The 27,629-nt window shown below is 48.0% G+C and overlaps 2 protein-coding genes across 11 annotated transcripts in view; one reads left to right on the top strand and one right to left on the bottom strand.

Annotated features, from left to right (window-relative positions):
* Positions 1-12,267, bottom strand: part of FAM227A (family with sequence similarity 227 member A) — an 81,035-nt gene extending 68,768 nt beyond the window's left edge. For 2 of the 8 annotated variants that reach the window (XM_044226515.1, XM_044226519.1), the window contains exons 1-5: positions 11,996-12,267; positions 9,930-10,038; positions 8,065-8,192; positions 6,254-6,336; positions 106-175 (exon numbers count right to left, since the gene is read on the bottom strand). In XM_044226515.1, coding sequence (XP_044082450.1) covers positions 106-175; positions 6,254-6,336; positions 8,065-8,188 — 277 coding nt within the window. In that variant the 5' untranslated portion in view covers positions 8,189-8,192; positions 9,930-10,038; positions 11,996-12,267. Of the gene's footprint in view, positions 1-105; positions 176-6,253; positions 6,337-8,009; positions 8,207-9,929; positions 10,039-11,809; positions 11,825-11,995 lie in introns of those variants that run through there. The other 6 variants (XM_044226513.1, XM_044226514.1, XM_044226517.1 and 3 more) reach the window with 5 other exon arrangements.
* Positions 12,268-12,564: 297 nt separating this feature from the next.
* CBY1 (chibby family member 1, beta catenin antagonist) lies at positions 12,565-23,722 on the top strand. Of its 3 annotated transcripts, none has more exons than XM_044228032.1 (5): positions 12,565-12,619; positions 19,621-19,733; positions 21,727-21,832; positions 21,913-22,031; positions 23,070-23,722. In XM_044228032.1, the coding sequence occupies exons 2-5, from the start codon at positions 19,656-19,658 to the stop codon at positions 23,148-23,150; spliced, it is 384 nt and encodes a 127-aa protein (XP_044083967.1). In that variant the 5' UTR covers positions 12,565-12,619; positions 19,621-19,655; the 3' UTR covers positions 23,151-23,722. The 3 variants fall into 3 exon arrangements, with proteins under 3 accessions (XP_044083967.1, XP_044083968.1, XP_044083966.1); XM_044228033.1 differs by having other exon boundaries at positions 12,574-12,666; positions 19,618-19,733; XM_044228031.1 differs by having other exon boundaries at positions 12,589-12,666.
* The last annotated feature ends 3,907 nt before the right edge of the window (positions 23,723-27,629 follow it).

Here is a 27,629-nt window from a genome sequence, read left to right as displayed (position 1 = left end):
ATCCTCAGCTGAAATGCTGGATTCCTGATTAACTGCATTTGGGATCCTAATGAAAGCGGATCCCCACAAAAACACCAGCAAGGCTATATGAGAAAGGATATTTGCCTCTGTTTCCCAGGCTGTCTTGACTTTTCTCTCTCAAATCCTTCTTCTCCAACTCATATCTCTCAATTGCCTTCAAAAATCAAAAAGAAAAGGAGCATTAGGGAACTCATGCAGATCTTGGGGTGGGGGGTGTCGGAGAGCAGGCCATTTCTCCTGCTGGTGTGGAAAAGGCCTGGAGCAAAGTTGGTGGCACGCCTCACATTCTCTCCACGGCCACCTCGGTGGTGGCCGTTGGTGTCACTGACTGCCCCCGCCCCCACCAACTGTCAACCACCAGTACATTTTCCTGCGCTGCCCTTCCTCCTGGCTATGCTTCCTCTTGTCTATACCTCGGAGGGGTATAGAATTTGGAAGGGGTCCAATCAAGCTCCATGGGTTAAAAGCTATTGTTTAAATCCTCTGTAGGGGGACAATGATATCTACCTTCCCAGGTGTTTGTAAGGATCAGATATAAAATACTGAACGCATCTGAAAACACAAGCACAGAGGCTATGAGGTAGGAGCGGCTCAATAAAGGGTAATTACTATTATTATTAATCACCATACCCTTGACTTCTCAAGAGATTTCTCCTGATCTCTGACTCTCCCCACCCCAATCCCTTCTTGGGGAAAGAAAAGGAAAGAAAAATGAATGTCAGTGACCCAAAAAGTTGTATTGATTTTCAACCATGAGCCCGGTACCATTCTTGGATGATAAAGCTAATGAAGAATTAGGATTCCGTGCTCTTGCTTTAGGAATTTACAATCGATCTGGACACTCACATCTGCACACATGGACCAATTAAGTCCTGAACTGCTACGTTTGGGACTGGAACAAATGAGAGCAGTGTGAGCTGGAGCAATCACAGAGGACTGCCCAGAAGAGGCGGGACACGAGTGTTGGGGGACATGATGAGGCATGTGTCTATTGTGCTTGATACCCTGTGAAATGCCCCTCCAGCTTCCCATCACCTTATCGGAAATGGACATGTGTGCAGCTGTAGGCGGATGGGAAAAAGGGTCACACGGGTAAGTCTGTCAACACTATTGCTCCAAAAAAATGAGTCCAAGAGGAGGCACAATGAGCGACTTGGATGGGTATAACCCAATGCAGCAAAACAGCAGCATCTCTGAGCCTTATCGGGATGCCACTGTAGCCAAGATTGTCTAGGTCTTGCAAGGATGGATGAGATTTGCACACAGAGAGAGTGAAAAGGACAGAAGAACATTGGAAGAAAAACAAGTTTTAGGGGGAAATGAGGAGACCAGCGTGGGGCTGTTTGCATTGGAGATGACAGCGGTACCTACAAGTGCCAAGTCAATTCCCAAACCTGGCTGATGGCCAGCACAGCTGGGGAATTACTCACATAGACCAGTTCACTAGAGATGCTCGCTCCTGACATCTGCCTTGGGTCAGGAACTGTTTATTTATGGTGGCGCCTGAATAGTTCTATTTAAATTTTTAAAACCAGTACTATTTTACAAGGTATAAAATCAAATAGTAGAGTCAGAAGTCTCCCTCTTAATTCCCCTACTCCCCACAACACCCTCAGTTCTTGCATACCCTCCAAGTTCAAATGAGAGCACATAAAACATACAGTTCTGTGCAATTTTTTTTCACTTTTAGGGGCTTTATTTTTTATTTTTTAAGATTTTATTTATTCACTTGATGGAGAGAGACACAGTGAGAAAGGGAACACAAACAGAGAGAGAGTGGGAGAGGGAGAAGCAGGCGTCGTGCCGAGCAGGGAGCCTGATGTGGGGCTCCATCCCAGGACCCCGGGATCATGACCTGAACCGAAGGCAGACACTTAATGACTAAGTCACCCAGGTGCCCCTTAGTTTTTTTTTTTTTAAGATTTTATTTATTTATTTGAAAGAGAGTGAGAGAGTGAGCGAGGATGAGCAGGAGGAAGGAACAGAGGAAGAGCGAGAAGCAGACTCTCGACTGGGTAGAGAGCCCAACGTGGGACTCGATCCCAACACCCCAAGATCATGACCTGAGCCAAAGGCGGATGTTTAACCGACTGAGCCACCCAGGCTCCCCTCACTTTTAGATTTTAAAAACCTCCCAGGGAAGTCTGATGATCAGTCAGGTTTCAGTGTCACTGCTCCAGGTAGCTGGACTATGAGGCTGAAGCACAGGAGAGAAGCTAGAATTCGCAACCGTATCACTCATTCCACAGATATGTCCTGAGCACCTGCTAAAAGCCAATGCCATGCCCAGGTCAAGTGCAGCAGTGAGCAGTGAAAGCCATCCCTGCCTTCCAAGGGCTTGAGGATTGGTGGGGAGAAGCAAGTGATTATGAGGTGATGGATGCTGCCGTGGGAAGAGACAGGATGTCAGACGTGTGCCCAGAAGGAGCACTGATGCTACTCCTGGGGTCTAAGATGCAGGGAAGGCCTTACCAGAGTGATGATCTGAGGGCAGAGCATGGAAGGGAGGAAGACTGGAAAGGAGAGCTAAGGAGAGCTAAGCACGGTTCAGAGATCAGGGAAGCCCACACTGAGCACATGGAAGAAGGAAGAGAAATAGGACGTGGCCGTGTGGGATGCGGGGAGGGGATCTGGGGCTTCCTCATTTTTTTTTTAAAGATTTTACCTATTTATTTGACAGAGAGAGATCACAAGTAGGCAGAGAGGCAGGCAAAGAGAGGGGAAGGGAAGCAGGCTCCCCGCCGAGCAGAGAGCCCAATGCGGGGCTCGATCCCAGGACCCTGGAACCTTGACCAGAGCCGAAGGCAGAGGCCTTAACCCACTGAGCCACCCAGGTGCCCCTTCCTCATTTATTAGTACACATCGAGAAAGCACTTCTCACGCCCCAGGCACCGTGTTAGGTGCCAGCCAGGAGGGCAGCATGGAAGCTGGAGAAACCAGTCTGGCTAAGGGGCTGCTTCTGGAGAAGCAGCCACAGAGTCAAGGCCTGGTGAATAGACAGCGGGGGAATCCACAGCCAAGAGAGGGTGGGCGGGGTAGCCCTGGATGGGCTCTGGGGGCAGAAGGCAGACCCGACAGAGCTGACCAGCTGCTTGGGCAGAGGACAGGAAGGACAGGCAAGGGGTCCCTTCCTCCTAGTCAAAGGAGAACCCAAGGCTGCTCCAGCCAGCCCTTTCCTGGATCCAACTGGCAACAGAGAGCACCAAGGAGATATGCCCAAGCTGGGCACTCTTGAAAAGCCACTAGATCCTGCTTCTGGGAGCAAAACATTCTTTTCCTGCTTTTAACATTATAATTGGGGGGGGGGGAAATCACAGGACACACAAATACATTTCTGTTGTAAAATACCCAAATACTACAGAATTATTTAGAGTAATAAATGTTTTACTCACCTCCCAACCCCCCCACTTTACAGAACTGACTCCATGGATTGTGTGTAACCTTCCAGACTTTTCTCTTACATGTTTGTACATATAGAATGTCCCTCCTGTGAGCCAGGCACTCTTCTCTGCCCTGGTTTAGGGGTCTTGGTGAGTTTTAACTCTTCTAATTCTTGCAACAGCCCCATGAGAACCTTTATTACTGTTATCCTCATTTTCTAGAAAACAGAGATTCACAAAGGTTGAATAATTTGCCTAATGTCACAATGTGAGAAAACAACAGAGCGGGAGTTTAAGGTTGGACAGTCTCACTCTGGAGCCTGCGCCTCTAGGGCTATGCCCTCTCCCACGGACACAAGCACACACACAGGTACAAGGCTGCTTAAAGTCCATGCCATCACTCCATAACCCGTGTGTGTTTTGCTTTTACTCACTTGTGAACGAGCCCCAAGATACATATACAGAAACATTCCCCTGTTCACTCTGATGAAAATACCACTGAAATAGTTACCAGTAGGGAACAGTTGAATTTATTACGTCACAATGTGGCATATTCCCTATGGATAAATTCAGCTATGGGCTTTTCAAGATTCCCCAGCACTGGCATGTCTCCCCAGGGGCTCTCCAGGATTACGCAGCCACAAAAAGAAAGGGACAGGGCAACAGTACGGACTTTGAAGAATCTGCAAGAGATTCTAAAATAATTCTAAAAATGAATAAGGAAAAAAAAAAAAAAAAAAAGCAGGTTAATAAACAGCCACCAGGGTGGCTCAGTGGGTTAAGCCTCTGCTTTCGGCTCAGGTCACGATCTCAGGGTCCTGAGATCGAGCCCCGAATCAGGCTCTCTGCTTGGCAGGGAGCCTGCTTCCTCCTCTATCTCTGCCTGCCTCTCTGCCTACTTGTGATCTGTCAAATAAATAAATAAAACCTTAAAAAAAAGAAAATAATAACCCTAAATATGTGTGTTCTATTTTTCTAAACGTATAAAAAAAGGTTTTGGAAGTATACCCACCAAACGACTAATGATGGTCACTTCTAAGGAGGAAAATAGGGCTGGGAGTGAAGTAACTTTCACAGTTTACTTGTATACTTGTAGATGGTTTGAGCCATTTATTTATTTACTTACTTACTTAAAAGTAAAGAAAAAGGGGGTCACCTGGGTGGCTCAGTTGTTAGGTGTCTGCCTTCGGCTCACATCATGATCCCACGGTACTTGGATCGAGCCCTGCATCAGGCTTCCAGCTCGGCGGAAAGCCTGCTTCCCCCCCCAACCCCCCAATCCTCCTGCTCGTGTTCCTTCTCTCGCTGTGTCTGTCTCTGTCAAATAACCCCTCCCCCAAAAAAGACAGACTTGAGAGATGAACTGACCCCAAAAGTCAGCACTAGAAAAGTTAGGGGAGGGGGTGAAGCTGAAATCTGTGGAGACAGTCACCAGCTCAGTGCCCTGGGGACAGAGAAACTTGGTGGAAAGCAAGCTGCCAAGGGTGATGTGGTTAGGAGATTTAGCTGGAGTCAAGTGGCAGAAAACATTTACAAAAGATACATCTGGTAAAGGACTGTCACCCAAAATATACAAAGAATTCTTAAAACCCAACCAGAAGAAAACAAACAACTCTATCAAAAAATGGGCCAAAGACTTGAACAGACACCCCACTTAAGATGATCGACATATGGCAAGCAGACATATGAAAAGATGTTCAATAGTACATGTCATTAGCAAATTGCAAACTCAAACGACAGGGAGATATTGTTATATACTGATTAGAAGCCAAGATCAGGATGCCTGGGTGGCTCAGTTGGTTAAGCAGCTGCCTTTGGCTCAGGTCATGATCCCAGCATCCTGGGTCGAGTCCCGCATCAGGCTCCTTGCTCGGCGGGGAGCCTGCTTCTCCCTCTGCCTCTGCCTACCACTCTGTCTGCCTGTGCTCACTCGCTCTCTCTAACAACAACAACAACAACAAAAAAAAAGAATGGCCAAGATCCAGTATACTGACACCACCAAAGGCTGGTGTGGATGGGGAGCAACGGGAGCTCTCATTCGTGGCTTCTGGGAATGCAAAATGGTGCAGCCACGTTGGGAGACATTTTGGCAGTTTCTTACAACATTCAACATACTCTTACCAGATGGCCCAGGAATTGCACTTCTCATGGTTTACCCAAATATACATCCACACAAAACCCTGCTTCACAGTAGCCTTATGTATAAATGCCCAAACTTGGAAACAACCAAGAGGTGAACAGGTAAATCAACTGTGGTGCATCCAGAGAAAAGGAATACTATTCAAGCGCCAAAAGAAATGTGCTATCAAGCCATGAAAAGCCATGGTGGAACCTTAAATGTCTATTACTAAGTGCAAGAAGCCAGCGCACTAAAGGTTCTAACTCTAGGAAATTACGGACACAGCAGAAAGTTCAGGGGTCGCCAGGAGTTGGCAGCGTGAAAAGGAAGAGCAGAGAGGATTTTTAGGGCAGTGAGACCCTTCCGTATGATACTACAAAGATGGACAGATGTCATTACACATTTGCCCAAGCTCACAGTATGTGTAGCACTGAACCGTAAAGTAAACAATCTGGGGTTGATAATGATGTGTCCATGCAGGTTCATCAATTGTAACAAATGTAACAAACCCATGGGGAGCTTGTCCATGGGCTGGGACAGGGGAAGGCGGCCAGAACTCTCTACTTTCCACTCAGTTTTGCTGTGGACCTAAAACTCCTCCAAAAAAATAAAGTTTACTAAGTATTAAAATATATCTTTGACATCTCTATTGCGCAAATGTGCTTTCCAACAAATGGGGGAGCCCCCAGGTCCCCTCCTGCCTGGAAGCCTCATCTTAGCACCCATAACTCACCAGGCTGTTGGCCAATGGTTTGGGACTCAGACTGAGCTCGGCAATCTTTTGGTTCACGCGCTGTATGGAGCCAATAGTGCAGGCTGGGAGGGGAGTCTGTAAGGAAACTCTCTGCCTATTGATCACACACGGCCAAGGGGCAGGCTGGCCTAGCTCACTCTCTTTTTGAGCTGTCTCTCTCCACTTAACTTTTTTTTTACAAACATTCACACCTCTTTGATCGTTTTAAATGAGCTGCTTTATGAATTCTAAATGAGAATTAACCATATCCTAGACACCTTGGAAAAGAGAAAAAGATTCTTCCATTACACTCCCATGTTAACAACTTCTGTTAGGATCTGGGGAGATTTCCTTCCAGTATTTTTGATATACATACGTTTTTTCTATCATTATAATCTCAGCAAATGTCTATTTTAGGGCTCTGACTTCTCTTCCACTTGTTATTATGATCATTTTCCAAAAAGCTAAATAATCCTACTATTTTAAATGGCATTGTATGAATCTATTTAGAGAACACACCACTTGACTGTTCCATGGCTACTGAATATTTAAGTTGATAGTCGTGTCTTACAATTAAAAATAATGCCGTGATGTACACAGTAAGAGAGCTGTTCCCATATTTTGGATTATTCCTCCAACAGAGATTTTCAAGTGAGGGATGACTGGCTCAGAGGGTATCTTGACCTTGTTTATCACTGTTGAAATCTCTGTTCAGCTCAAGGGCCCCTCTTGTTACCCTTTCTATCTCTGCATTTCTTTCTATCTTGGCCTCAACCAGTCTAGGATATAGCCTCTGTAGTAGCCCCATAATCCTATCACTCCTCACTGCCTTCACATAAAGCAGGGTCACTCTTACTTCCATTACTCTCAAGGGTTCTCACAAATTGGAGGATACTTGACAAATGAAGATGCCCAGGAGGGACATGACGAATCACAGGAAGTGAAATGGGTTAGTTACGTTGAGATGAGTGAGGGATTAAGAGGGGATATCAGAAAAAGGCCCAGGAAAGTAAGTCCTTGAAGCAGACCCTGATGGGATCACTTGTGCTCATCTTGAGAAGGGATCCTGAGAGGTGCAGACCCAGCCAGCCTGGCTGGTAGCAGCGGGACTTGAAGGTCAACAAGCTCTCGATGAGACAAGACGACCTGGGTTATTTGTAACCCAAAAGGGTTATATGACAAATGAGCTCTAAGGTCCTCCACAGATAGGCTTCTGAGGGTCTCTGGCGGAGAGTTCAGAGTCAGAAGTGAGATGTGGATCAACGAAGGCAGGGCAAGAGAAATCAGATGCTGGAAGAGCCTGGAAGATGCCAGAATGGGCAAACTCGGAGGCCAGGCAGAAGGAGAGGGCCGGTGATGACAAGAGGTGAGGTCAGCTGGGGTGAGAACAACAACAAAGTTGTGTCTGAAGGTCACTTATCTGGGGACAGAGGGCCACACTGGGACTTCTTAGCTGCTATCTATAATTCCTGGGAAGACAGAAGAGAAAGAATGAGAAAATGAAAAAAAAAAAAAAAAAGAATAAGCTTTGTTTCCCTCCCCCCTTCTTCTTTCCTAGCCTTTCAACCATTATTTCTAGTACTTCTTCCTCCAGGGCCCTTTCTGATTATCCTAGTAAAATAAACTCAAACCAAACAATCCGTCAGTCTCAACAGATTCTTTCAGAGGACAGGTAGGGCTTAACTGATTGTAAAAATTAACGAGCACATAAGGAAAGGAGCTGATCGTGTGTGACACAGACATAGGCAGTGGTTACCCCTCTGGGGCAGGTGTATTTGGCCTGGCTCGTAGAAGGCACCATAGAAGGATACTGGGTGGGTTGTCCTCCAGACTCTTCCTCAGGGCATTCTCCACCGCGTTCCGGGTCACGAGGGAGACGGTCAGGTGCTCATCCATTGGCAACATGGGCAAGGCAGTGACATTGATGACATCCATGTTCCTGAAATAAGCCATTGTCCGGTTTCTCGTAGAAGGACAAAACAGTAACTTTCGGGCGCCTGGGTGGCTCAGTGGGTTAAGCCGCTGCCTTCGGCTCAGGTCATGATCTCAGGGTCCTGGGATCGAGTCCCGCATCAGGCTCTCTGCTCAGCAGGGAGCCTGCTTCCCTCTCTCTCTCTGCCTGCCTCTCCGTCTACTTGTGATTTCTCTCTGTCAAATAAATAAATAAAATCTTTAAAAAAAAAAAAAAAAAAACAGTAACTTTCTGCCTAAGAGCCCCACATTTCCTACTCCAAGCTTGCTCTCTGTTCAACCAGCCTGCTGGAAATCACAGATAGCATAGAACCATCTTAGAAAAACAACCATGCTCAGCTGGTAAAGTGGGGCTGATGACAAGGCACATGCTGCCTGCCACATGGGGAATGAAGGCCATCGTCTGACAAGCCCTTCTGAGCGATTCCAGACATACATACTTTTTTTTTTCCTGTTGATGCTCCTCCGCCCCGTTTCCCATGAACACGGTTCTAGTTCTTATTTATTTATTTATTTGACAGAGAGAGAGAGAGAGACAGCAAGAGAGTGTACACAAGCAGGGGGAGTGGGAGAGAGGGAAGCAGGCTTCCCACTGGGCAGGGAGCTCAATGTGGGGCTCGATCCCAGGACCCCGGGATCATGACCTGAACCGAAGGCAGACACTTAATGACTGAGCCACCCAGGTGCCCTCTAGTTTTTTTTAAAACAAGGAGACTAGAAGGCTGAAAAGGCCAGGGCTCCAGGCCACCCAGCAAACCAGTTTCCAAGTTAGAAAGGAAATCAAATCCTTGTCTCTCTGAGACTCCTCTGCCAAGTCAGAGTTCTGGATTGGATTCCTGACCCTTCTCAGCTCTGAGATGCTGGACTCTGTGACCCCAGGTCCATCTCCTCAGCATGGGCTTCTGATCTACTCAAAGCTTCCTGCGCCCTCCCAGAAAACTGGCCCTGTCATTGCTCTTCCTCCTGGTTTCAGGACACTCTGGCTGAAATGTTCTCCTGGGTCCTTGCTTACAGGCCAGGAGTTCCTGCTACCATCTGTGGGTCTTCCAGGGCCAGAGCCTGGGAGCATAGGCCTGGTTCCAAAGAAGTTAAGACTCAGATCGGCCCTCAATAAGCTCCTATGTAATGGAGGGAGAGAGAAAAGGTAGTTTAGTGGTAAAATTACCCCAAGTGCTTACCACACTGTCTTTCCCTCTCCTTGGGCTCAAGTCCTCCGCTCTGCCTCTTTTCCACAGCCATGCTTCCCTTATGTCTGCCCCTGCTCCGCTATGTTCTTGTGACCCTATGTCTTTTCACCTGCTGTTCCCCTGCTCCATGCCCATCCCACATGACTTATCTTTAGGAAAACCTTCTTTTATAAACAGTTTGTTTTTAAGTAGGTTCCATGCCTAACATGGAACCCAACTCAGGGCTTGAACTCATGACCCTGAGATCAAGACCTGAGCTGAGATCAAGAATCAGGCACAACCAACTGAGCCACTCAGGTGCCCCTCTTTTGGAAAACCTTCTTGAATTACTCCAAGCCATTAGTTACTGCCCCTCCTCTGGCAAGTTTTGGATTCTGCTTTCATCTCTCCATCACAGCACTTATAATTCTGAACTGGAATTATTTGCTTCCACATATTTCTCCATTAGGCAAATTGATCCCTAGGGATTAGGTACCCTCAATATTCGATTCCATTTTAGACCCACTCACCATACCTACTTTTAGTCTGAAGAAGTTTGGGGCTGTCCCAAGTCAGCTGGATCACAGGAAAGGCTGTCCCAGGACCAGGTTAATATTATTTTTCCTCCTTCCAGCTCCTAGTCTTTCTCTACGTAGGCAAGGGGGAGAGGGTAAGGAGGAGACAGGTGCATTGCCGGGCTTCTCACTTTCCTCCCACCCACTCCCCAGCATGACTGCAAAATTATGGCATGTTCTCTGAGATGTAGGCTTAGGGCGACTCTGTCAAGAAGCCTCCATTCTCCCTCATGCCTAATGGAAGAATTGGCTATTATTATGATTCTTTTTTTTTAAGATTTTATTTATTTATTTGACAGAGAGCGAGCGAGCGAGAGACGGAACACAAGCAGGGGGAGTGGGAGACGGAGAAGCAGGCTTCCCACTGAGCAGGGAGCCCGACGACGCAGGGTTTGATCCCAGGATGCTGGGATCATGACCTGAGCCACTCAGGCGCCCCTATTATTGTTTCAGTCTTTCTTTTTTTAAAAATATTTTTATTTATTTATTTGACAGAGATCACAAGTAGGCAAAGAGGCAGGCAGGGCAGGGGGTGGGAGAGCAGGCTCCCGCTCAGCAGAAAGCCCAATGTGGGCCTCGATCCCAGGACCCTGAGATCATGACCTGAACTGAAGGCAGAGGCTTAACCCACTGAGCCACCCAGGCGCCCCTATTATTATGATTCTTAAAAGAAATGTTTAAAATACACACTGTTCTCTTCTGAATTTTTCAGCATACCATTTTAGGTATTCTCTGAAACAGGATAAGCTTTTACCAGTACTCCTTGGGGAGGAAAAAGGATGGGGGAGAAAATGAATTTTGCTGACTCTCTACCCTGCGGGCTTCACTGTCATGTTGGGGGCAGACAAGTGCAAGAGTTAACAAACATTCTGCCCTCGTGTAGCACATATTTGACAGCTGGGATGTTTCCTGTTTGAAGTTAACACGTTACATGATTTTAAGCATGTTTAAATAAGTGAAAATGATGCCGACTTTGGAATCAGACTTCTGTTTAAACTTCAGCCACTCGATTTACGGAGTGTCCAACACAACCCAGCAGTGTGCTCTTATGGGGAGAGGGTGGTCAGCTAAGCCAGACCTTATTACTGCTTTAATGAGCTTTAAAGACCTTATGTCTACAGGGGAGACATGCAATAATCAAATGATTACACAAATAATTGTGAATTATAACTGCAACCACCGCTTTGAAGGAAGGAATGCAGTGCTGTGAGAAGAGCTGAAATTAGGTATGGACCCAGTTACCGCTTAAAGGAAGAGCAGGAGTTAATTAGATAAAGGTGGGGGGAATACCATCCAAGCAGAGGGGAGCTAGTGTAGACAGGTAGGAAAAGGCTAGATCTGTGTATCACGGTAGCCATTAACCACATGTGACAACTGAGGTCCTTGAAATCTGATTAGTGTGACTGAAGAATAGAAATTTTAATTTTAATTAAGTTAAACTTACAAACTGAAGCAGTTGATTATATGTTGAAATGATTATATGTTAATATTGACTATATGTTGAAATAATAATATTTGGGGCACATGAATATAACCTGATTTTTTTTTTTTTTTTACTCTTTAAAATATGGCTACTAGAAAATTCTAAGTGACACATGTGGCCCCCGTATGTTTCCATTGGATAGTGACGGGTTAGACCATGCAGTTTTATTCTAGGACATAGAACTCTCCCCTTTTCAATGCACTGAAGTGTAGCTGGAAGAAAAGTGGACTTGCAGCCAGAGACCCATGGCATCTGGCCCTCATTGGATGGATGACCCGGTGCACTCGCGTACTAGGTACCCAATAAACATCCCCTGAATGGCCCTTAGTTTAATTTTTCAAATGGAACCAATAATACACACTGTTGGGACTTCAGGAGATCTGGCGTTGATCCTCGCTCAGTTCTCTGTCCTTGTTCACTTCACTGTTGAAGTGGTCCCTGGACCTCAGTTTCCCCTGCTTGTAAAAGCGGATCAGTGCCGGGACGTGGGGAGGTGGCAGTCTGCGGAAGAGGGCAGGGCGGGTCACCGTCTGTCTTTACGTCTTACCTGAAGACATCGGCGGAATCTGACGAACTTGGGGCCGGTTCCGCCACGGGTGGTTCAGCGGACCCCGCAAAGTTCTGGATGGGACATCCGACACCTGTTGCCCCCACATCCAACAGGAAGGGGTGCCCTTTGCTTTGTGGTGAGGAGGAAGAGGGGCGTCGGGGAGAGGCCCATTTTGCCACTGTGAGTCCAGGCGTTCTCAAGGCAACGCCAGGCGCGGTCACCACTTCACCTTTGCCACAACAATGGAACCTTGGTGAGCCTCGGCGGCGTCCGCGAGGCGCCGTTACCACGGTGACGGCTTGGGGTGGGGGTGCTGGGGAGACCAGACCAATGGGTTTGTGGGGAGTGTAGTTCCTCTTCCCAGTCTATAGCACGGGGAATGTCAGTGGCTCCAGGAGACATCCCCTCCAGAGTCTCTTTAATATTCCTAGCGCAATCCTCAAGGGTTTCTGGTGCCTCGCGTAGGGTCCCCTTGTGCACCTCACCGCGCCGGGCGCCCCCACCTCCCGCGATGGTAAAGTCCTGGGCGGGGATGTGCGTGCGCACATCGGCGGAGGGGGGCGGAGCAACGCCAGAGTCGTGGTCGCGGCGGGTGACGCTGACCCCTGCGCGCGGTTTCCGGCAAGTATCGGCGTGTCTGTGGATCTGGCCTTCTTGGACGCGCTTAGGTCTGAGCACCGCGTCGCCCCAGAGCCCGAGGAGGGGGTGGGACGCCCGGGCGTTGTCCAGGGGCCCAGGGCTTCCCAGCCGCTGGAGCGGCCGGAGGGCGCGGGACAGAGGGCGGAGGCTGGGTTCGCCCCAGGCGGATCGTCGCCCCTATAAACTGGGTTGGTGATTCCTCCCCTCAGATCCGCTGCGAAGAGGATGGGAGTGCGTGCGGGCGCACGTTTGTTCTCTACCGTTAGTTGAGCCCAGCGGCTCGGGGAGGCAGAGTATCTGTGTGGCACGTACTTGGCTAGCTCTGAACTCTTTGAGAATCCAATGAAAGCCAAAAACGGCTCCCTCCCTTCTTGTTAGATTTTAAAAAGATAATGTGTTTTATGGCCCATTGCAAACTGTAATGCACAGCGATGAAGTGATTTTCATCAGCTCAGAGGAGTAGACCTTATTTGAAGCTCAGTTCCACCACTTTCCCACCCTGTATTTGGGGACGAGTTACTTCTTTCACATTCAGTTGTCTGTTTCCTGAGGCATACTTACCTCGATCTATTTCTCAGGGTTGTTGTGAGCTTCAAATGCCCCGGCTTTTTATAAACACTAGAGCTACATGTAAGTGGGTACTGTTGCTATCCCTGTTTACAAATAAGGCTGAGGCCCAGAGAGCATTAAGCTCGGGGTTGGGGGGGGGGGTCCAAGTGGGGCTGAGCAGCAGAGCCATGATGGGAACCCAGATGTTCTCCCTTCACTTAGAGTTGAGCCCTCTCAACTCTAGGGAGTTTCACTAGAGAGAGAGCTACCTTGTGCCAAGGGGCTCAGCTCAGCTGGGACCTCAGGGTCCACACTTGTGTTCCAGATCTTAGGGTCTCAGCCAAAGTGGTTTGTGGATTATTGGATATGACTTAAAAGGCATTTGGTCCAGGCACTTTCTTTTCCTCATCTGAAATATATTCATGATAGTTCTCTGCTTAAGGGTTATGAGAATGAGGTCACGAGGGAAGTGCCCCTGTTAAAACCTTGGGAGAGAAAGTAACTTGGCCAAGGTTTAGCATGCAACTGAGGGCAGAGCCAGACCTGGAACTTGGTCTGTTGTGTCCAGGTGATATGCTTAGGCCTAGTACTCTTAGCACAGTGGCAGGCTTTCCAAGAATGACCTGACCAAGTATTTTTCCTTCTTCAGACGTCTCCAGGTGTTTGGAAGGTTAGGGGCTGCTCTCTAGGGTATTTTTTTTGTTGTTGTTGTTCATTTGTTTTGTTTTTTTTTTCACAATGAACATCATTGTAATTTATTAAATCCAGAAGTATATTTCTTTTTTTAAAAAATAAATTTATTTATTTATTTGTCAGAAAGAGAGAGAGAGAGAGCGCGCGCACAAGCAGGCAGAGTAGCAGGCAGAGGCAGAGAGAAAGAAGCAGGGTCCCTGCTGAGCATGGAGCCCGATGAGGGACCCTGGGATCATGACCTGAGCCGAAGGCAGTGGCTTAACCAACTCAGCCACCCAGGCATCCCTCTTTTGTTTAGTTTTTTAAAAAGATTTAATTATTTATTTGAGAGAGAGAGCGAGAGAGAACAAGAGTAGGGGAAGGGGAGAGGGAGAAGCAGACTCCCCACTCAGCAGGGAGCCCGACTTAGGGCTCGATCCCAGGACCCCAAGATCATGACCAGATCTGAAGGCGGCTGATTAACCGACTGAGCCACCCAAGCACCCTCAGAAGTATATTTCTTTAATATAATATAATTTAATATAAATTATCATTTAATATATTACATAATATAATTTGATATTATTGTAACATATAAAATTTCTACCACTTGACCACCTTTTACCTATAAAATGACGATTTCACTAAAGCCAGCCATCCTACCTCCCTCCAAACAGTGAGGAGTTTGGTGTATCTTTCCAAATTTTTTTCTATTTTTTTAATGAACATATATTCTTCCCTTTTTTTTTTTTTTTCTTTCTGTCTTCTCCTGGCTTTATATACATTGTTCTGCATCTTGCTTTCTTAATGTTTAGAGTGCGTTGGAAGTCTTTCCAGGTCAGTTCATATAAAGCTGCCTCAGTGTTTTAACTTGTCCTGTTGCATTCCATTGGAAGAATGTGCTACAATGTATTTGCCTATACCAACCATTGGCAGACATTTTGGATTGTTTTTTATTTTTCACTGTTACCAACAGCAGGGAACATATGTGTGTATATGTCCAATTCTTTTTGGAGGATACATTTTTAGAAGATCTGACAGCCAAAAAGTGTGCACATTTAAAATTTTGCTACGTTTTGCCTGACTGGGAAATTATAACATCTTGTTTCCACCTAAAGAAAACGAAAGTGTCTTTCTCTCCACACCCTCACTGGCACTGGATATTATTTATCTTTTAAGTTTTGCCAATATGGTGAATGAAAATGCTTTTATGATGAGCCCCACTAGTTATTTATACAAGGGCAATATATACCTTTAGCCGACTGACCATGACTGTGGACCTTGGGGAAAACTGGCTAACTTCTCCATGCCCTAGTCTAGTCTTTTCATCCCTGATATGGGTAGAAAATACCTGTGTGGCTCAGTGGGTTAAAGCCTCTGCCTTCAGCTCGGATCATGGTCTCAGGATGTGGGATCAGCTCGGATCATGGTCTCAGGGTGTGGGATCGGGTCCCACATTAGGCTCTCTGCTCAGCAGAGAGCTGAGATTCTGCTAATTAATGATTAGAAGGGATTCTCCTCTCTCTCTGCCTGCCTCTCTGCCTGCTTGTGATCTCTCTCTCTTTCAAATAAATAAAATCCCTGAGCCGAAGGCAGAGGCTTAACCCACTGAGCTACCCAGGCGCCCTAAATAAATAAAATCTTTTTAAAAAAAGAAAAGAAAAAGAAAATACCTACCTAATAGGGTGGCTGCAGTGTGCTCAGCATCTGGCCCAAACCATGGTGGCTCTGCGGAAAGTGATACTAGTTTGTGTTACTGCACTCTTTTCTTTTTGCAGTTAAACTCTTTCTTCCCAGATAGGCCCTTTCCATTCCTGTTCTGCCCTCTACAGTCATCAGATCGTCTTTCCCTCTCCCACCCTTTTACTTTTCTCCAGCAGAACGAGGCCAGAGCCTTCCACTGTTTTGGATGACATGGTAGTGCAGCTTCAGTGACCCTCAGCATCCTGGTCCCCAGTGCTGTCCCATCTGCCCCCATGCTGGAAGCATTCTTCTCTGTCCAAGCCCTTGTGTTGTGTTGGCCCAAATGCCGTCCCCTAGGTTGTGAATCTACTGCTGGTTTGTTTGTTTTTAAAGATTTTATTTATTTATTTGACAGAGTCAGCAAGAGAGGGGACACAAGCAAGGGGAGTGGGAGAGGGAGAAGCAGGCTTCCCGCTGAGCAGGGAACACGATGCGGGGCTCGATCCCAGGACCCTGGGATCATGACCTGAGCTGAAGGTAGACGCTTAACAACTGAGCCACTCTACTGTTGTTTTTAATTAAAAATACACACCTACCAGTGAAACTCTCATGAGTACACCTGCTCCAAATATCTTTATTTTTATTTATTTATAAATCATACAGACATGAACGTCTATATTATTGTAAAACCTCCAAACAAGCTTCTAGACTTTCATCATTAATCTTAATGACATTAATTTTTACATCACTGAAAATAGCCTGGTTTTTCGTCATGTTCTCATAGAGTGCATGTCTTCCTAACTGATGGATTCGTACAGTGAGTTATCTTTAATGATAGTTGATATAAACCTTGTTTCAAATGGTCTTGAGAAGTTCTCTCTTTTTTTTGACCAGCTTCTTGTCAGATGTGATTAATTCCTTACTGTGTGCTTTTTTGCCGGGGCAGGGTGGGGGGTGGTGTGTGTGTTGTTTATTTGAGAGAGAGAAAACACAGAGGGAGGAGCAAAGGGAGAGGGAGAAGCAAGACTCCCCGATGAGCAGGGAGTCTGATGTCAGGCTTGATCCTAGGACCCTGAGATCATGACCTGAGCCAAAGGCAGATGCTTAACTAACTGAGCCCCCCAGGCACCCAATTAATTCATTACTGCTTTTGTCTCAGAATGTGGTGGAAGAAGATTTTATATGTAGGAGTAGGAAAATTGAGAGCTCTGTTTCCTTCTGTTCATTGTGCTTTTGTTATGATTATCTTCACTCTGCAGTTTCTTGGAAGGATCTTTTTAAATGACTTGTGTATTTTTTTTTAAGATTTTATTTATTTATTTGACAGACAGATATCACAAGTAGGCAGAGAGGCAGGCAGAGAGAGAGAGGCAAACAGACTTCCCGCTGAGCAGAGAGTCCGATGTGGGGCTCAATCCCAGGACCCCCAAGATTCTGACCTGAGCTGAAGGCAGAGGCCTTAACCCACTGAGCCACCCAGGTGCCCCACTACTTATATTATAAATTAAAATAGGGTAATATCTGGGAAGAAATGAACCTTGACCTCTGTCTCATACCTTACACAGAGGTTAATTACAGATGAATCATGGTCCTAAATGTGAAAGCTAAAACAATAAAATTTGCAAAGGATTATATATATGAAAATATGACCTTGGAGTAGGCAAAATTGCTTATTAGGATACAAATAGGATACAAGTAATATACAAATAGGATACAAATACAAAAATAGGATACAAAACACTAATCATTAAATAAAATTGATAGATTCCATTAAAATTAAGGACTTCTTTAATCAAAAAGAAACCAATAGGAAAGCAAGAAGACAAGTCGCAGATGGGGAGAAAATATTTTCGGCATTCTCTCTCTACAACAGAGGACATATATTCAGCATAAATAAAGAACCCTTACAAATCAGTAAGAAAATGATGGAAAACCCAACAAAAAAGTGGCAGAATCTACCCCCCCCACACCGCCTGCCTCTCTGCCCACTTGTGATATCTGTCTGTCAAATAAAATCTTTTTTAAAAAAATGTGGCAAGGGACGCCTGGGTGGCTCAGTTGGTTGGGCAGCTGCCTTCAGCTCAGATCATGATCCCAGTGTCCTGGGATCGAGTCCCACATTGGCTCCTTGCTCAGCAGGGAGCCTACTTCTCTCTCTGTCTCTTCCTGCCACTCTGTCTGCATGTGCTCGCTCACTCTCTCTCTCTGACAAATAAATAAAATCTTTAAAAAAAAATTGGCAAAAGACTTGAACAACTATGTCACAAAACGAGGTTATCCAAACATCTGATGGATATATGAAAAGGTACTCAATGTAATTGAACAGTGTAAGCACTCAATCATTATAACTACATACCTACCAGAGTAAATAAAATGAAAAAGATAGGAAATGCCCAAAGTTCAAAAATGTGTCCACTGTTGGCAGGACATATAAGTTGTCTCAACCGCTTTTGAAAACCATTTAGCAGTGTCCTGCTAGAGCTGAATATATGAAGGTTTGACAGCTTCACAGTTCCACCCCCGGGAGTAGAATCAAGAGAAGCGTACTGACACGTACAGAAGTTCATGTCCGTGCCTGTTCTCCACAGTAGTGTTTCTAATTGACAAGAACTGAAAACAATCCAAACGTCCACTTACTCAGTCGACTATTTTACTGCAATGTGAGTGAGCAAAGTGTAACTACACAGAACACAGACAAGTCTCACACACATGATACTGAGTGGGAAGAAACCAGACACCGAAGACATCCTGCACGAATCCATGGATACAGGGCTGCTGGGCAAGGCTTGCAGGGTGATGAAATGTTCTGTATCCTTGTCTGGAGGGTGTGTGTGCGTGTGTGTGCGTGTGTGTGTGTGTGTGTGTGTGTGTGTGTGGAGTAAAAATTCAGGAAGCCATACATTTACTATCTGTATACTTTTCTGTGTTACACATAAATATACGAAAATATCTACCCCACCTCCCCACCCCCCAAATGGGCAGTGTCGGTAAATCGACTTCATTGGGCCAGCATGAATGGCAGTAGGTTGCGATGGGCCAAAAGCACATGGTGGCCATTGTCAGCCCTGCCACATGGTGGGCCTCCTCCTTCAGCTGGACACCTCACGGGCCACACAGAAAGGAGACCTTCTGACCTCGGACTGAGTGAGGGGCACCATTCTCACTCTGGAAGTATAGAGCTTCATTTCTCTCTCTCTCTTTTTTTAAGATTTTGTTTATTCTGATGGAGAGAGGAAACACAAGCATGGGGGAGCTGGAGAGGGACAACCGGGCTCCCTGCTGAGCAGGGAGCCCAATATGGGCTCGATCCCAAGACCCTGGAATCATGACCTGAGCCAAAGGCAGCCACTTAAGCGACTGAGCCACCCAGGCACCCCTAGAGCTTCGTTTTTTTAAGATAGAGTCTGTGCAGGGGCTCTTGCCCCATGTGTGATTCTCCCCAGCATCCAGGAACAAGCAGGACAAGGACGCAGTCCTTGATTATAGATCTAGATTATAAATCTGGAGATGTCACCTTGTGTGACAAAACTCGAAACAGGCAAGTTAGGCCGTTGTCTATAGTGACAAAACTGTAGACCCCCAGGGACGCCTGGGTGGCTCAGTGGGTTAGGCTGCTGCCTTTGGCTCAGGTCATGATCTCAGGGTCCTGGGATCGAGTCCCACATTGAGCTCTCTGCTCGGGAGGGAGCCTGCTTCCCTCTTTCTCTCTCTCTGCCTGCCTCTCTGTCTACTTGTGATCTCTCTCTGTCAAATAAATAAATAAAATATTTAAAAAAAAAAAAACTGTAGACCCCCACAGGTCCGCACTGAAATGCTCACACCCACTTAGGACTTTAGTCTTTCTGGACCTCTTCTGTCCAGTGGGGATTACAAGAAGAGTAATAAACACGGGGTGCTTGTGAGTTGAGGAGTTTCACACAAGGGCTTCACGGAGCGTTCTTCTAGCGAGCTCTCAACATGGGTGCCCTCACCAGGATGGCTGAGAGCCACGTGGAAAGATGTATGTCTCCATGATCTGAGGATGGTGGCATAAGGTCATTGACCCATCTGTTTGTATCTGTGACTTTTTCTGACAGTAGAAGGGAGCACCGACCTTTCCTTCATCAGGCCCAAGATGCCTCTCTTTGGGAACACGTTCAGTCCCAAGAAGACGCCCCCTCGGAAGTCCGCGTCTCTCTCCAACCTGCATAACGTGAGTATCACCACCGAGGCCCATCCCAGTGTTCAGGGACTGGAGCATCAGGCCTGGTGTCTGACGGAGGGTGTGGTCCTCCAGTGGCAACGGAGGGTGGGATGCAGGCGTTCCAGGAAGAAGCACAGTCTGCCCGCGGCTTGGAGGGGGCCCCATATCGAGCGGGCCCTGACTTGCCCAGGAGCACACTCTGCGTGGGTCCTGGTTTCTTGTGGCTGCAGAAGCCCTAGCAGGCTTCCTTGTAAGGAAGACATCCTTCTAATTTGTATTATTGCCATTGCTAAAAATTTTTTTTTTTTTTAAAGATTTTATTTATTTATTTGAGAGAGAGAGACAGTGAGAGAGAGCATGAGAGGGGAGAAGGTCAGAGAGCGAAGCAGACTCCCCATGGAGCTGGGAGCCTGATGTGGGACTCGATCCGGGGACTCCAGGATCACGCCCTGAGCCGAAGGCAGTCGTCCAACCAACTGCGCCACCCAGGCGTCCACTAAAAATATTTTTAACTCCGGGGGTATCTGTCTGGCTCAGTCAGAAGAGTGTGCGAGCCTTGGAGTTGCGAGTTTAAAAAAACACATTTTTTAAGAAGGTTTTATTTTATTTATCTATTTATTTATTTGAGAACAGAAGCAAGAACAAGCTAGTGAGAGAGTGAGAGAGAAAGAGGACACAAGCAGTGGGGGAGGGAGAGGGAGAAGCAGCCTCCCTGCTGAGCAGGGAGCCCGATTGGGGCTCGATCCCAGGACCCTGGGATCACGACCTGAGCCAAAGGCAGATGCTTAACTGACTGAGCCACCCGTGTACCCCCTCACAAAAAAAAAAACATTTTAAATTCCTGTTTGGAAATCATCATTAGATTTCAAGAACCTAGTAAAACAGTCGCTCTCAGGATGATTTTTGGCTCCAAATGGTATTATCCAACTTGCTTTCACTTTATTCCCAAAACCTGGCCAGGAATTAATTTTAATTGTGTCTGAGAATCAAATTCATTCTTGAAGGATGATGTTTTGCCATCATTAGTGGCGCTCAGGGGTGTGTCGAAGCTCCAGATGCAGCTTCTGGAGTGCAAGGCTGGTCGCATGTACCCCGAAATGCCCAGGCCTGGTCCCAGCACCCCAGGGCTGCTGAGTGAGTGGGAGAAACTCTGAAAACTACATTACAGACCAGCTCGACTGCAGATCGGGTGTTAGCATTTCAAGCCTTTTCTTTTCTTTTTTTTTTTAAGATTTTATTTATTTACTTGACAGAGACACAGCAAGAGAGGGAACACAAGCAGGGGGAGTGGGAGTGGGAGAAGCAGGCTTCCCGCTGAGCAAGGAACCTGATGTGGGGCTTGATCCCAGGACCCTGGCTGGGATCATGACCTGAGCTGAAGGCAGACGCTTAACGACTGAGCCACCTAGGCGCCCCATTTCATGCCGGTTCTGTGACCTGTAGAACTCCATGGTAAACAAGGAATAATGTAGGGGCTGCTTATCTCTAAAAAGGATTTTCTGCTTTATTAAAAATTTATAGTAGGGGGTGCCTGCGTGGCTCAGTTGATTAAGTAACTGCCTTTGGTTCAGGTCATGGTCCCGGAATCCCGGGATCGAGTCCCACATCGGGCTCCCGGCTCTGCCAGGAGTCTGCCTCTTCCTCTGACCTTCTCCCTTCTCATTAAAATAGACAAATAAAATCTTTTAAAAAAATTATAGTAGGAATTCTTAAACTGTGAAGTGCCCAGCAGATGTCAAATAATTCAGATTTCGGCTTACAGAGTTTTTCTGGGAAACATGTATAATAAAGTGGAAGATTCCTTCTTCTAAGATTAAAAGTTTTTGTTGTACCTTATTTGATTTTCTGACTTTGAACAAAAGTTATGAAATGTGCCCAGTGATGATTAGAGAAAAGAAATGAGTTGCGGGGGTCACGCTGTTAGCAGGAGAGGCGCAGGGACTGGAGTCCATGTGCTTCTTGAACCCCCCGGGCGATGTCCCGGGCGATGTCTCGTCCACAGCTGGATCGGTCAACCCGGGAGGTGGAGCTGGGCCTCGACTATGGGACCCCCACTATGAACCTGGCCGGGCAAAGCCTGAAGTTTGAAAACGGCCAGTGGATAGCAGGTGGGCTGATCTGCCGTGGTGTCCACCAAGACCGTGGAAACAGAGCCCCCGTGTAACTGCCGGTTCTATCCTTCCGCCAGAGACGGGGATCAGCGGCGGTGTGGACAGGAGGGAGGCCCAGCGCCTCCGCAGGCGGAACCAGCAGTTGGAGGAAGAGAACAATCTCTTGCGGCTAAAGGTGGACATCCTGCTGGACATGGTGAGGGGGGCGATGGGAAGGGACGCCTCGTTCTCTCCTTGCGGGAGAGGGCAGTTGGAGTCTGCATCCGGGCCGGGCATCAGCGTCAGCACAAGGGAGAGAGCAAGTCGTTCTGCGAGTCAGGAGCGTGTCTGAGGGAGGGATACTTGAACTGAATGTGGATAAAGGGAGGAACGGAGGGTGGGACGCAGGCGTTCCAGGAAGAAGGACAGTCTGCCCGTGGCTTGGAGGGGGCCCCGTATCGAGCGGGCCCAGACTTGCCAAGGAGCACACTCTGTGCGGGTCTCGGTTTCCTGTGGCTGCAGAAGCTCCAGCAGGCTCTTGGGCCTTGGGGTGCGGGTGAGTTGGTCCGGGTCGCGGCAGAGCTGTCCTGCCTTCTGGAGCCAGACCGCCAGGGTCCTTGCGCAACTGCGCCATGGGCTTTGTGACTTCAGCAAATTCCTTCACAGCTCTGTGTGTTGCAACTTAGTGTATTCATGGGTGAAACAGGCACCAGAAGAGGAGTGGCCTCGTACTGAGTTAATAACCCAAGTAAAGCACTTGGCCTAGAGAAGTGCTCAGAAGTATAGTCCCTTCTGCACCCCCCCTCCCCCGCAGTAAGCTGTCCTCTGCTTCAGAGAGTAAAGTTTCTGTCCGTGTCCTGAGTAGCCTCCACCCCAAGTACGTTGAAAGACCCAAATGAGGAAAGTGACATTCTTTTTCAAGCATTTTCCCCCTAATCACCATTACGTGAGCTACGGCTCAGAAACAACTCAGACCCCTAATTCTTTAGCCTTAGGATGGCCCATGGTCTGCCTTCATCATCTCCCGAGGCCTGCTGTCTTTAAGGCAGTGAATGCAGGACCAGAATGTTGGGAGGGTGGGTCAGGACTGTTCTTTGTGTACTGGAGGCCCTCGGGGTTCCCCAAGGGATTCCCTTGGGGGGGGTGGGAGGGGAGAGAGAGGCCAGGGGGGCCTTTCCCCAGGGCACGGGGCACCTTGGAGTCATGGCACAGCCCAGAGGACACTGGTTTATTACCATCTCCTGCTTTGTTTCAGCTGTCTGAGACCACCGCCGAGTCCCACCTCATGGAGAAGGAGCTGGAGGAGCTGAAAAGCATCAGCCGCAGGAGGAAATGAAGCCCGTGAAGGCCTTCGTCAGGAGAAAAGGGAGAAGCCCATCGACCGGAGGAGTGGGATGTGGCTGAGGGTCTTTTGTAGCCTAACTAGGGGATTAGGTCCTGGGAGAGACGGTCATATAATAGGTCCAGCAGGCCCTGGCCCCCTTGGGTTGGCAGCAGGAAGGTACCACGTGCTGGTGGAAACCGGGACCCCAGGCCAGGGCGGTGGGCCGGAACAAACCCTGGGGTGCTGTCCAGTGGTGACTTCACGTTCATACGCACCTTCCCAGGCTCGGCCTCACTAGACAGAGGCTGCTGGCCGCAGCGGCTGAAGTTCATTGCCTCACCCTTGACGCTGGTATCTAGGGTGCGGCGCCAGCAGTTCCAGAGTCCTGTGTTGGGGGCCTTGGATGAACAGCCCTCCTGGCTCTGCGCCACCTCCCTGGGGGTCCCTTAAGGAATATTTATTCTCCAAATCCACCCCTCATCTGGCTTTAGCTTCTCGGTGGCGAGTCCCAGGCTTCCACAAAAGCTCTCTATTTTTGTGCTACTTTCCTGTGTACTTTCTCACAATTAAATGATGGTATATCATCTGTCTGTGGCCAAAGTGACGGAGAAATGAAAGGAGCAGGTCTTGAAGAAGTCAGTGGAGCCTGGAGTCTAAGCGTCTCTTTGGCTGTCCGGAGACACAGTTTTAAAAAGTTAAAGTTGGGGGGAAATGTCACCCTGGCAGGGAAAGCGTTCCAGCTTTCTGAGCATCCGCCGAAGCTGACCGGGAACAGAAACAGTCTCACTGTCCAAATTCCTTTGCAGTCCTGATGAAGTTTTAGAATAGACGTGAGGGCCAGAGCCGATGACCAAGAAAGAATTCTTAGGACATCTCTGGTGCAGAAAGGTGATTTTATTAAAGCACGGGGACAGGACCCGTGGGCAGAAAAGAGCTGCTGCCCAGGGTTGTGAGGGGCGGCTGATGATACACCACGGGGTTGGGGGATGTAAGGAAAAAGGGAGGGTTTGAAAGAACTTTCCATTGTTAAAGAAGACACGCAGGATCCCAGAGGCTTTGCTATTGTCAAGTTAAGGTGGTTTTTTCCTTTTGGCGAGGCATTAACCATGAGATAGTTGGGTGCTTCCTGGAGGAATGTCCCACTCCTGCCATCACACATCCTGGCCAATGAGCTTTAGGCTTAGAAGAAATTTAGCTTCACTTACATTTCCCTCTGCTTCAGCCTCCCTCAGTTGTAGGGAGGGGAAGATGATGTCAGGACGTCAAGAACTGAGTTACAGTTCTCTGCAAGTTAGACTGTTGATAAGAAAGCTCCTTCCTTGTCAATCACGAGGACATTTGTAAACTGAGGGAGGCTCAGGTCTTGCAGGACTGTGATCTCTACAGGGTAACTATTTGTTTTTCATTTGGGGCAGCCAGGGGTGCCTGAGGACTGTCACGTACAGCCCATGGGGGAGCGGTTTGTGGGGTGTCAGCTTCCGCTTTGTCCTCAGCTTGCCTTCTGTTCCCCTCATTAGTCTTTCAGAGATTGGGGGCTAGCTCGGACCTGGCAGGGATCCAGTGGAATCGTGGAGTGGCTGATGTGGGGGGTCTGTCATGGTTGGTGTGGGGGGAGTTCGCATTCCTAGAGAGGGAATTTGTGCCTAGGTCCATGTGAGCCGAGCTGCTTTGGCTGGAGGAGGGAATCAGTAAGAGGGAGCCCAGCTCCCAAAGTTAAGGGGGAGAGCACTGAGATGGGGGCCGAGCCAGAGCTCCAGCCTGGCGATGGCTACGACGGGCAGCAGTTTCTGAAAGCCCGTGACTTGCGTGGGACGGACCTCAGCACCTCGCCCACCTACTGCAGTGTCCCTCAGCTCAGCCCTGTGAGGGGGGGACTGGACGCAGGTGTCCTCAGAGGTAAGGAGCCAGATTCCAGGAGGTTCCGAAACTGGTCCAGGATCATAGGGCAGAGAAGTGTGAGAGCCTGCGTCATGACTCGCCGCTCCTGGTGAAAGGGAAGGGCTGGTGGGAACGGCCTCTAACGGGCCAGCTCTGGGAGAGATGGATAGACGCTCCAGCCCATGAGCTCACTTTCTGACCGAGGAGAGAATAACTCAGAAGAAAAGGGACAGTACAAATGTAAGCAGGATGTCCCTGCTCCCACTGATTGCAGCAGGGGAAGTCTGGCTTCGTCCTGGCCCGGCATCAGTGGCGACCATCTACTGAGGGTCCTTGAGGCCAGACACCCGTTGCTGGATCTCCTAGGATTCTGGCTTGTTACCGGCCCTTGGTTTTAGAGGAAGAAACAAGGCCCCTCGAGGTGACACAGCTGGAAGGGGTGGAGCCCTGGGAATCAGGAGGGGCAGGTTTGGTTGTCACAAAGATGTGGGTCCCCGAGTCTTCCTGCCACCAGACAGGACTGGAGCCGTTATGTGGGACAGTTATGCAGTGAAGAAGGACTTTCATTTTGAGTGAGAAGGGCAATAAGCTGTTGCTGAGTTTGAACACGGGAGTGGTGCTACGATCAATTTTTTGTAATGATTTATTTATTTTAGAGAGTGTACAGCAGAGGGGCAGAGGGAGAGGAGAGAGAACCTCCAACAGACTCCCTGCTGAGCGCAGAACCCGACGTGGGGGCTCGATCTTACAGCCCTGAGATCATGACTTGAGTTGAAGTTAAGAACCAGACACTTGGGGCGCCTGGGTGGCTCAGTGGGTTAAAGCCTCTGCCTTTGGCTCAGGTCGTGATCCCAGAGTCCTGGGATCGAGCCCTGCTTCGGGCTCTCTGCTCAGCAGGGAGCCTACTTCCCTCTCTCTCTCTCTCTCTCTCTCTCTGCCTGCCTCTCTGCCTACTTGTGATCTCTGTCTGTCAAATAAATAAAATCTTAAAAAAAAAAAAAAGAACCAGACGCTCAACTGAGAACCACCCAGGTGTTCCAATCAATGTGTGTGTGTGTGTGTGTGTGTGTGTGTGTGTGTGTGTGTATGTGTCTTTTAAGATTTTATTTATTTATTTGACACAAAGAGCACAAGCAGGGGGAGCGCCAGGCAGAGGGAGAGAGAGAAGCACAGTCCCTGCAGGGCAGGGAGCCGCATGCGGGGCTCCATCCCAGGACCCTGGGATCACGACCAGAGCTGAATGCAGAGGCTTAACCAATTGCGCCACACAGGCGCCCCCACCAATCAGTTTGTGTTGGGTGATGGATGTGAGAAAAAGAGGAAGGTGGTCACATCTCACCACCCCAGCCTTTGTGTCTGTCGTCCCCCTGTCCATGCTATCTACTTTCAAGTTCTTCCCTTTCTAGTCACATACATCCTTAAGATTCTGGTTAAAATTAGACTTTATGAACCAGATCTGCTGCCCAGGGGTGACCTAAATACATAGTGCCATTATAGATACTACAACAGTTTTGTGAATTTCCGCACTGCATGTCAGGTTGGGGAGCAGTTACTGGGGATGCAGGAGAACTCTGGGGTGTCAGGAAGCGCACAGGATTAGAGGCTATCGGAGGGAGTCCTTAAGGTCCTACAGGCCTCCAAAGGGGATCTACCCGCATAATTGTGCAGATGCGGGCTAATACAATTTTTTTTTATGGGAGGGGCTTACAGCTTCTCTAGGATTCTTGAGGGGATCTGTGCCTGCCCACTGACCCACATTAAGAATTGCTATTATCACCGGGGCCCCTGGGTGGCTCAGTGGGTTAAAGCCTCTGCCTTTGGCTCAGGTCATGATCTCAGGGTCCTGGGATGGAGCCCCGCATTGGGCTCTCTGTTCCGTGGGGAGCCTGCTTCCTCCCCCTCTCTCTGCCTGCCTCTCTGCCTACTTGTGATCTCTATCTGTCAAATAAATGAATAAAATCTTAAAAAAAAAAAAGAATTGCTATATCACCAATTATGAATCTGACAGGACAGAAAAGGAAAGGCGGAATCATGGACTTGAGGGATGGAGTCGGAGAGGAGGCAGAGACTGGGGTTCCAGAACACCCCATCTCCATCCAAATGTCAAAGTCAGCTGTGTGTCTGCGTGGGGTATCCACACTCACTTGTTCCCAGTGCTTGTCTCCTTACCCTTCCACAGGCCCCCTGGCCGGGTTCATTCTTGCCTTATGTCTTCCCTGCATTTCTCCTCCAAACCTTCAGTAAAGCGACTCCCCCGATTTCCCTTCTTCCTCTCCAGCACCTCCTCCTTGAACCCCTTGAGGCTCCCCTTCCTCACTATCTTTTTTTTTTTAGTTAGGATTTTCTACTTGTTTTTAATTTAAAATTTTTTCTATCGTGGCAAAATACACACAACATTTACCATCTTCACCATTTTTAATTAGTGCAGTGGTACTGAATACATTCATAACGTTGTGCCCCCAGCCCTCCACCATCCATCTCCAGACGCTTCATCTTGTAAAGCTGAAACTCGACCCATCAAACAGTAACTCCCCATTCTGTAACTGAACCCAAGTTCAAGTGTCCAACACACAGTAAAGTTGATCACTGAGGGCTCGAGGGTACAACAAGGCA

The sequence above is a fragment of the Neovison vison genome, chromosome 12 (assembly GCF_020171115.1).
Source record: "Neovison vison isolate M4711 chromosome 12, ASM_NN_V1, whole genome shotgun sequence".
Taxonomy (NCBI): domain Eukaryota; kingdom Metazoa; phylum Chordata; class Mammalia; order Carnivora; family Mustelidae; genus Neogale; species Neogale vison.
The sequence above is the reverse complement of the archived record's forward strand: the minus strand, read 5'-3'. Positions and strand labels throughout refer to the sequence as shown.